This window comes from Balaenoptera physalus (assembly GCF_965194825.1).
Source record: "Balaenoptera physalus genome assembly, chromosome: 1".
NCBI classification, from domain to species: domain Eukaryota; kingdom Metazoa; phylum Chordata; class Mammalia; order Artiodactyla; family Balaenopteridae; genus Balaenoptera; species Balaenoptera physalus.
Window position 1 is genome coordinate 156,498,266 of NC_138882.1, and position 10,411 is coordinate 156,508,676.

The 10,411-nt window shown below is 38.0% G+C and overlaps 1 protein-coding gene across 1 annotated transcript; it reads left to right on the plus strand.

Annotated features, from left to right (window-relative positions):
• Positions 1-764: 764 nt before the first annotated feature.
• On the plus strand, positions 765-9,096 carry LOC309657388 (selection and upkeep of intraepithelial T-cells protein 1-like; the record flags this gene model as incomplete). The annotated part of the gene is given in 4 exon segments (XM_082454775.1): positions 765-935; positions 939-1,131; positions 2,714-2,947; positions 2,950-9,096. Coding segments are annotated over 4 exon segments (702 nt in total), but the record flags the coding sequence as incomplete, so codon positions are not given.
• Between the last annotated feature and the right edge of the window lie 1,315 nt (positions 9,097-10,411).

The following is a 10,411-nucleotide window of genomic DNA, read 5'->3' on the forward strand; positions in this document are numbered from 1 at the left end:
AGAGGGGTTAGGGATAAATTGGGAGATTTGGATTGACATATACACTCTGCTATATATAAAATAGATAACTAATAAGGACCTACTGTATAGCACAGGGAACTCTACTCAATACTCTATAATGACCTATACGAGAAAAGAATCTAAAAAAGAGTGGATACATGTATATGTATAACTGATTCACTTTGCTGTACACCTGAAACTAATACAAAATCATAAATCAACTATACTCCAATAAAATTTTTAAAAATAAAAATAAAAAAGCCCTACCCAGAAATAAATTTTTGAGTTTTAAAGGGATGAAAAGAGAAATCTATCAGATGTCAGGGTCAGTGTGGATTTTTTCAGTCGAAATAAAAATGGTTGGTGGTTGGCCTGAGGTTAAGAGAAAAGGCAAGAGTAATGATCACACATTTTTTAGAGAAGACTTTATTTGCCTGTGCAAATCAGTCAGTCTACATTATTTGATTAGGCACTTAGTGAGTGCAGAGATCTTTATTAAGGACTGAGCCTGATGGAATATCCCTCTTTTAACGGGTCTTTTCTTTATATTCTTGAAATTTCTGTCTTAATCCTATTTAAAGAGAATCAAATAGAAGGGAAATTTTGGGAGTCTCTGGAAAGATACTAAAAAGGTAAGGCAGTCCTATAGGTGGTATTTGGAAGGAATGTTCAGAACCCGTTGATACCTAGAAAGCTAGGAACTCATCATGTACATATATGAATCAAATACACAGTGACTCCTGGTTCATACTCTCACCTTTTGGTTACCGTCTTCCTTCACAGAGCAGTTCACAGTGAATGTCATACAGGGGCCAATCTTGGCTCCATTGGGTGGAAAAGTTGAGTTCAGTAGCCAGCTGTCCCCACCACAGAGTGCAGAACACATGGAAATACGCTGGTTCTGGAACCACTACACAAAATCTGTTCACCTGTACTAGAATGGTAAAGACTTGTATGGAGAAACCATCTCCAAGTATGTGGAGTGGACAGAGCTCCTGAAAGAAGCCACTGGAGAGGGTAAGGTGACCCTCAGGATCCTTAATGTGAATGCTGCTGCTGATGGGTGGTACCACTGTTTCTTCAAAGATGGTGATTTCTGTGATGAGGCCATCAGAGAAGTGAAGGTCACAGGTAAGGATGGATCCCTCTGAGGCTTCTATGCATCCACGATTCTCAATCCATCTGAGGCTGAGTATTAGGAATATTCTTAGTGTTTCTGACCATTTCGTATTACAGGGTTTGGTTAGCAAGTTCAAATTCATGCATTTAGTCTTTAAAAGGGGAAGAGTGTAGGATTAAGAATGCATATTGTGTCTGTGCACATATTACCTTTATCAGCAAGAACTGTCTGTTTTCCCATGTCCATGTGCACTGTTAGATCTTTAAAGTATCAACAGAATCCTTTCAGGATTTGTTACTATTTTTTTCAATTATGTTTGACAACACTTTAGTAAAACTTGACTCTATAAACCACCTAAATCTTTACAACTGTCTCCTTAATGATCATTCTTATTCCCATTTCTCCCTGACTCAATTTGCTGACTACTTAGTTCTTAAATCTAGTTCAAAAAGCCTTCATCTATAATCTTCTGTGTCCTCCAATATCACCTCAGTCTTAGTTTTCTGAATAACAAAGAAATGGTGGCAAGACGGAGGACTTGAAGTAAACTGAAAGGCTTCCAAATGTGAGGGCACAAGGGTAGGGTCCTAGGCCCATTCACATTTAACATTTTCATTGGCTATTGTGACGCTCATCTGTATTTCCTAGAGCTAAGCTATCCAATATGATAGCCACTAGTCACATGTGGCTACTTAAATTTATATTTAAATTAAATAAAATTAAAGTTTAAAGTAAAAAATTAAATAAAATTGAAAATTTAATTATTTAGTCTCACTGACCACATCTTGATCTTAGCCAAAAGGCCAAGAAGGGATCACTGACGACATCTTGGGTGCTAAAGTCTCACGTTGCAAAAAGCTACTGATTGGACAGCACAGATAGGGAATATTTCCGTCATTGCAGGAATTTTTATCAGACAGAGCTGCTCTAGAGTAACTCCTTAAATCTCTACTCATTCTTTCTTTGCCCACGCATTAGACAATTCTTAACATTCCCAGCAATGTACTGAAAATTTTCAAAAACTTGTTTATTTTCTTTAAACTGATATATACTGCTTTATTTTGATAATAGTAGTGCGTTACCTGTTTTAATCAAAGAGCACATAAATTAAAGTTTCAATTAAAGTTGCAAACTTGCCTTTATGCTATTTACTGCTTATTAATAAATTATGGTAGCTCATATGTGACTAATGATGAAGATACAAGAAAAAATGTTACACTATAATTTCTATGAGGACTGAGATCTTGATTGTTTTTGTTCATCATTATGTCCATGGACCTAGCCCTGTCTCTTAGATTTAGTAAATAATCAATAAATATTTTTGACTGACTAAGTGAATAAATGAAACAAACAGGCATTTCCTCTCCTGACTTTTTAGGACCAGGTTGTTAATTTGGATATCATAACCCTTCAGTCTGGCTTAGCCTTTTTCCCTTTTGATTAGCTTGTAGAAGCAATCAGAGTCCCACAGTGTTTGACTATCAGTATACCTAAGGGCATAAGGTTTAAAGTAGAAGAAGGGGGCTTTTCTTTCTCTCTTATGTTTCCCCATCCTTTCACCTAAATATTGTTTTCCCCTTTCTTTCCAACCAGCTACAAGCCTGGAAACGCAGGTTCCTGTGCATCCTCCTAATACCAAAGGTCTTTTAGTGGAGTGTAATTCAAGAGGTTGGTTCCCGCAACCTCAAATGGAATGGAGAGACAGCAGAGGAGAGATCATTCTACCTTCATCAAAATTCCACTCACAGGATACTGACAAATCGTTCAACCTGAAGATGACCCCTCTTCTAAGATGGAGCTCCTATGGGAATGTCACTTGCTACCTTCGAAACCTGTAACTGGTCAAGAGGAAGGAACAAGCATTGTCCTATCAGGTGAGATCTGTGTGTTTGTTCTTCAAATGATGGCCATTGTCATCAAATTTATAATCTAAAGAGCAAAATTAATATACTTTCTTCACTTGGTTTTTAGGATATTATATTCTATTGGCTTTGTTCACCATCTTGCTTGTCTTCTTTCTTATTCTCTTCTGCTACTTCATCTTTTTCACTCCGCCTTCTTGATATATGAGTTTCCCAGGGCGTAGTCTTTTGAGTCTTTTTTCTCTATTGTGACTTAAGTCTACCTTATGGCTTTACATAAAATCAATATGATAAGAATGCCTCGAATGATATCTTCTACCCAGACCTCTCTCCCAAACTCTAGTCTCATCTCTAAACTCAACATCTCAGTGTGGAAGTCTAGTAAATATTCGGAATCAAACAGATCAAAAACTAAACTCTTAATCACCTGTCAACTTGTGTGATTTACTGCCTTCCCAGTCACACTTCTTATTTTTATTTTCTCAGAAAAAAATCCTTGAAGTCATCCTTGACTCCCATCTTTCTCTTATATTCTATATCACACGTGTCAAGAGATAATACTAGCTTTACCTTTAAAATATACCCAGAGTCTCACCACTTCTTACCACCTTTGCTGCCCTCCAAGTCTGAGACACCATCACCCATGGTCTGAACATTGGCAATAGCAACTGAAAAGTTCTCCCTACTTCTCTTGTCCACTATGGTATATTCTCAACACATGGATAGGAGGATCCATTTAAAACATGAGATATATGTCACCCTCTGTTCAAGACCCTGCAATTGTTCCCCATTTTATTCAAAGTAAAATGCCCCACAATGTCCTGCACTATCTCTGCCCCCGTTACCTATCTGACCTCATCCCCTAATGTTCTCTGTGTCTCCTCTGGTCTAGTCACACAGAACTCCTTGCTGTTCCCCAACCATGACAGAACAGCTCCTGCCTGGGGTCTTTGCTCCAGTTGTTCCCTCTTCCCAGAATGCTATAATTCCAATAAATTACCTATCTCCTTCAAATCTATACTCAAGTCTCACCTTGTAAGTAAGGACCACTTTGACAAACCAACTTGAAAAAATGCAACCTTTACCACCCCCTCCACCTGGCATTTCCTATCACCTTACCCTCTTTTAATTTTTCTTTTTTATATAGTAGCATCACCTTTTAACCTGCTATGTAACTTATTTATTATGTTTATTGTCACTTATCTATCTCCCTTTCTAAAACATGAAGATAGAGATCTTTGTTGTAATATACCCCAGTTTCTTCAAATATTGCATGGCACATAGTAGGTAAGCAATAAATATTCAATACTTGAATGATTGAAATAAAATAAAATGAGTGCCTTGGAAACTGCTAAGTAAATGTGCATGTATTAGTATTTGTATATGTCCGTGAAATTAATGTTGGACAGATGCTGAGAGGGGTATCCCAATTCAAGATTATTATAATAGGAATAAGTCTCCAACAGGTTTAGCAGTTTACTACTTTTAGAACATTTTTGTGTTTATTTCTCTGGGCAGAAAGACATCAGATTCCCAAACAAAATGATAGGTGTCTATGCCCAGTATGTGCAAACCAGTAAACCAAAGCAGATGCTTGTTCACATGAATAGGAAAGGAGGAAAGCTTGTGTAAATGTATGTCTCAATGTATTCAAGAAGAATAATGCCAGACCCAGTGAATACACTGGAGAATTCAGAACTGTGCATATATTGGTTGCTTAGACAAAAGGACTGAAGGACTGAGTTGGTTTGAGGCTTAGAAGGAAGAACCCAGCTCTGCCTTAGGGAGAACATGAGACAGAATGGATGGGAAGAATTGGGGTGAGCAGCCTTCATTCACCTTTGTTAGTCCCAAACTAATCACACTTGGCTCAGTCCCACTCCAGACCCTTTGTCACTTTTCACTCACCCAATTATAACTACCTCCCCAAACTGGCTTAGGTCTAATATCCCACTGTCATGGGGTCTTGAATGCTTTGGATGAATCTATTTCTGATTAACTGTTTCCATGGAATACAATTTGGATATTGATTCTGGTCATAATTCTGGTTCTGCTGCCGACATTTATCATGGTGCCTAGTGTCGATTTATATTACAGATTACAAGGTAAGTGGGTTTGAAGGGCAGGAGATATAAAGTGGGGGTGGGAGAGCTAAAGCTGCCTGACCCTTGATTCCCAAGTCCATCTACCTCAGGAAGTTCTAAACTCTCTGGACAAATGTTAGACATATGCCCTTCATCATTCCTTGGTCCTAGATATTCTTCTTTAGCCGCGGAGCTTCTGACAATGCTGTTTATCTGAAAGCCTGGACTTTCTTGTACCTCAGTCAAATTGAAATCCTTTTTTTTCCTGTATGGTGATAGCTTTCCAAACAAACTGGGAGATCTTTTTAACATTTAGCATTTAACATGTAACACAGTTTACACATATTTCTTACTTGACTCCTTAAATGGTCCAATGATCCCGTCAGGGGCAGGAAATAAAGTGCTAATTACACAGGGCAGAAACAGCGGAGCAGAGGTCACTTAATGGTCCACGGCATCAGGAAAATAGAACATGCAGGGAGAGTTACACCAGGTGGCCTACGCTTCCTAGGGAGAAAGTTTTCATCCATCTTAACTATGTTGTATTGGGGGAAATGGACTTGGAGGATTTGGGGGAAAATTTTAAGACACAATAAAATAGCTGTTTGATTTGAGGGTGTGCTCAATTTTAAAAGCTTCAAATGCACAGATCCTTTCTGGTATAGCTCTATCTTTCAAGACTACATTCTTCTGAGGTCTCTTTCTGCCTGAAACCTGGACTTCCACAAAGACTCTCTCTTTGGTAGGTCAATGTTCTGCATGTTCTCCAGGAGCACTGTTGAGAGGAGCCACAGTTCACAGTCTCTTGTATGTTCCAGAGCATGTACCAAATACTGTCTGCTTATTACCTGACACAAAGGTGAGCAGGACTCCTCCCGGGTCCCTTGGTGTATGGTGCTGTGTCCCACAAATCCTATAGAGGTACTTCTGTTTATGCATGGATGCCACATTTTTGTTGTTGATGGGGAGATAAAAATGAGGGCTATCTTATGCCACCATGATGCTCATGAGTCTTTGTATCCCATATTTTAAACACTAAGTTAGACTGTGCATAATACTCTCCAGCAGAGGACTGGGCATGACCTCTGGTAGTAAGCACCCCCATCATAGACTATTTTCATGGGAAGACTATATAGCCAAGTGACACCACAACATGTGCTAAATAAGATTTTAAACAAAATGCTGTCTAACCACCCTTCCACTGATGAAATTCTTACTTCCAGAGCTCTTATGATCTCTTAGGCAGTTCAGACGTCTCCAGACCTATTCTACTCTGGCCTATTTTGAACCTAGACAATACAAGGACTAGTGCATAACTTTGTCTCATCCTCCAAATGAGGCACGTTGATTGATGGACTAGATAGAGAAAAAGAAAGATAAGTTGCTTTTCTCTGGGTCTGTTTAGGCTCAGCCCAAAACTGGTCCCATCCTAGAAACAGCTCTGCTTATTGTCCCAGTGACAAACAGCTTTAGACCTAAGCCTTTAGATCCTTGGGATCCTCTAGTCCTAAGCCTTAGCCATATTTTTTTCTCTTGGTCCTATTCTAAATAAATACAAAAGGATGGCATTAAAATATAACTCTTGCTTTCTTGGTGCATTTCCCCCAGTGCAAAGTGTCTCCACACCAATAACTGATGATTATCTCTTTTTTCCTTCAGATTGCTCCTGCAAAGTGATACCTCCTTGGTCAGTGGGCACACCGGTAGTCTTGACTTCAATATGTGTAACTGTCTTCCTCATTATCTATTTGCATCACAAAAAAAGAGGTATGTGGGACCAGAAAGATGAGAACTTCATGAAAGTATCTCCTTTCCCAAGTGTTTAGTAGCTGGCAAAACATTTAGCTGAAGAAGAGTAACAGGCTATTTATAAGAAAGCCTGAGCTTCTTGTACCTCAAATATTTGTTTGAATTACATGAACAATAAACTTTTGGATCTTTTGTCATTGAGTTTGGATTCCAGCCCCTAGAATTTATGGACTTAATGATACAAACTGCTGATGCTTCTCTTCCATAGCAAAATAATATATTTCTTTCACTGTGATAACTATATTTTTGCCAAAAATCCAGCCATCATTTCACATAATAAAATATACCAATTCTTCCTGTACTTGAATCTTAGAGGAGATAATAATTCAGTATATCTTAAACTTTTGGGGTCATAGATTATTTTAAAGACTGATGTAAAGTAAAAAAGTCCTCTTCTCAAAATAATTCATATGTCCACAGATATTTCACTTAAGTTTATGGTCTGTATGAACAACTGAAACTGATCCTTCTCCTCTTTGACTCTCTTTGAGGGTGAAATTGAAAAGGCAATTGTGCAAGTTTGAGGATAGCTGAACCCAACATATTTTAAAATGTGCCATCAGCTCTATCTTTGAGGTCCCCATGGAAATTATGTATACATGTCAATGATCAGCAAGGTAAGGTAATTTTTTTATTATAGCTGGAGCTGTAGCTATAGCCAAAAATCACAATGCGGAAGTCACAAGGTAGCGCTGAACAATTCAGAGGATTTTATTTATTAATATTCTCCTATGAAATAAAGACAAAATACCCTAAACCAGACCAGACTGAAAGTGCTTTTATATTTTACTCTAAGAAAGTCCATACCTGAGTCTTGCTTATTAACCATGTTAGCAGACTAAATGCCGTATCCATCAGTGCTGGAGGAAAGGATCAAGATGCTATAATAATAGCTAGTATATATTAAATATTTATTATGTGCAGTATGCATTTTATAAGATTAATATATTTAATTTTCAGTGAATTAGATTTTATCTGTGATAAAATCTGGTACACAAAGAAGTTGAATAGCTATTCACACAGTTAAGTGATGGTGGCGCCAGGACCCCAGCCAGGCACTTAGACTCCTTAGCCCTCTGTTTCAACAACTGTAGTGTACTGTTCCTCTATGAAAAGACTAAAAATAAAGTAAAAAAAAAAAGAGATATTTAGTCATAGCAGCCTTGTGAAAAGGAATTTATCATTACAGGGAAATATAGCCTGGGCATTTAGCGATTTATGAGGCTTCCATTGGATATAACTGAAAGTCCCAAGAATAGGCTGCAGGTCACTGTCACTGTTGAAGCAGACCTGGAATCCTTAAGAATGAATCTGGGACTTAAAATTTTATTTTTGCTTGCTCTACCTTGAGGACCTAAAATTGAGTCATTGATCACAGAGGCCTCCATCCACACTGTTCACAACTCCTGGTAATTATGCAGGTAACACCCATCCACTAACCTCTTTTATAATTGCTACTGAACTTTCTTCTCTTTACCTAAAATGGACTTTCCCCTGAAGGTACTGCTTCCTCTACAACTATCTCATTTAGCAGCCTTCTTCCCTATTTAGGCAACTTTCTGTTTGCTGTGCCTTTCTGGACTGATTTTCCTTCTTGAGGTTTATCAATTCAGAAATCTCTTTATCAATTCATTTAACAAATATGAATTGCCAGGAAATTCCACAAGCATTGTACATTTTAATTCTGCAAGAGATGCAGAAGACTCTCAATCTGCAAGAGAAGTATACCATTTATTTCCAAGAATCAGTGCCAGAATAGAGTCAGACTTCTTGGCAATATTATTACCTGTGTGAACTTGGGAAAGTTATTTAAAGTCTCTGAACTGCAGTTTCCTCATCCTTAAAATATTGATGATAATGTCTACTTCATAAGGTTATTTTAGGTTAAATTAGTCAATATATCAAAGTCATTCAGCCTGGCTTCGCACATAGTACAAACAACACTAATGTATGATATTATTGTTACTATCATTACTATTAGCATAATCTAGGGATTCTGTCTCAATTCCCTCTCTGGTGTCTCATCTGCTATATGTGTTTGCCATCATCCTTCTCCCCTTTTCTCCTAAGCTTATGGCATGTCTTTCTTCACTCGCACCCCACCATCATCTTAACTTTCCTTCTAAGCATGGACAGCTCTAGCCATGCTTAGAAGCCATGCTTCCTAGCCATGTAGGGAGGAAAGAAAATTAAAAACTCAGCTTAGATTTAAACAAACACACACACACACACACACACACACACACACACACACACACACACAATCCTCTGAATAAATACTGTTAGCATCTTTGTACTATCTTACTTCCAAGTTTTTCTTCCAATTTTGTTTTAAATTATTTTCTATCCCTTATGGGAAGAGGTTTGAAGTTCTCCTAAATGTTAGCGTGAGAAAAATAGAGGTATGTGACCAAGAGAGAGACTTACAGACTCTCCACTCTCTGATCCTTATGCACACACTCCCAGGGCAATTTTGCTATTTTTAAAAATGTATGCTATTACCCTTATAAAAGGGATCTCTGATCTAGTTAAGGGCAGAGAATTTATATCAAATTATAGGGGAAAGTAGATATTAATTAGGTGAACGCTTTACCCTTCATTTGTACAGTCTAAGACCACATGGAATATATCATGTGGGCAACAACCTTGGTGACTTCCAAGTTTTCGCTTCTCCAATGAGAATATTATCAATTATTTCAACTGTTATTTCAAGGACATGGACTTAAGACTCCTAACTTCGGCTTCCTCATCCTCACCACCTTGGTTGTCTTTCTCTACAAGGTAGTATGAATCAGTGAACAATCATGTCAGTGAAACAAACTAGGGTTGATATAAGAAAGTAATTTTTAATAGACATAGCTGTCCAGTAATGAAACAGATACCCTAACTGTTGGCAATGGTGCTCCCATCACAAGACATATTAATCAGTATTATGAGTTAGGGGTGTTTTCCACTTTTATAATCATCCAGAAAACATACTTTACAGAAGACTTCTGCTCCAGATAAGAGGATGACTTTTGAGAATTGTAAGATCTCTTTCATCTCAGAGATTCTGTTCATCTTAGACTATTCTACTTCACCATACTCCTCAAGAGGTCTAGAATTCTTGAGGGGCTACAGCACCACATAAAGAAGATAAAGGTATAATGTGTCTATCTGTCCTTCAGACTCTGGCCAACCAGAGAAAGTGTCATGATGCTTGGGTGCAAGAATGGGTATCTGCCTCTTTGCAGCCTTCTTCCAGACTTAGGTCAAATGTACTCATCTCCAGGATCATCCACATAACCAAGCCTACTTCTCCTTCACCCTCACATAAGCCCAGAAGTATGGAGCAATAGGAATGTGAAAAGTAAATTTATTGGTCTGTAATTCAGTTCTCCTTTCCCTCTGTGACCCTTTTAATTCTTGCATCTCTTTCCAGTCCCCATTTCAGATCCACATTTCCAGTTGGATGTCATGTAGTTGGAAGATATGACTCTGATCCTGTGTGTTCTGATGGTCTTTATCACCATGGTCATTTCCTTTATTTCCTTTAG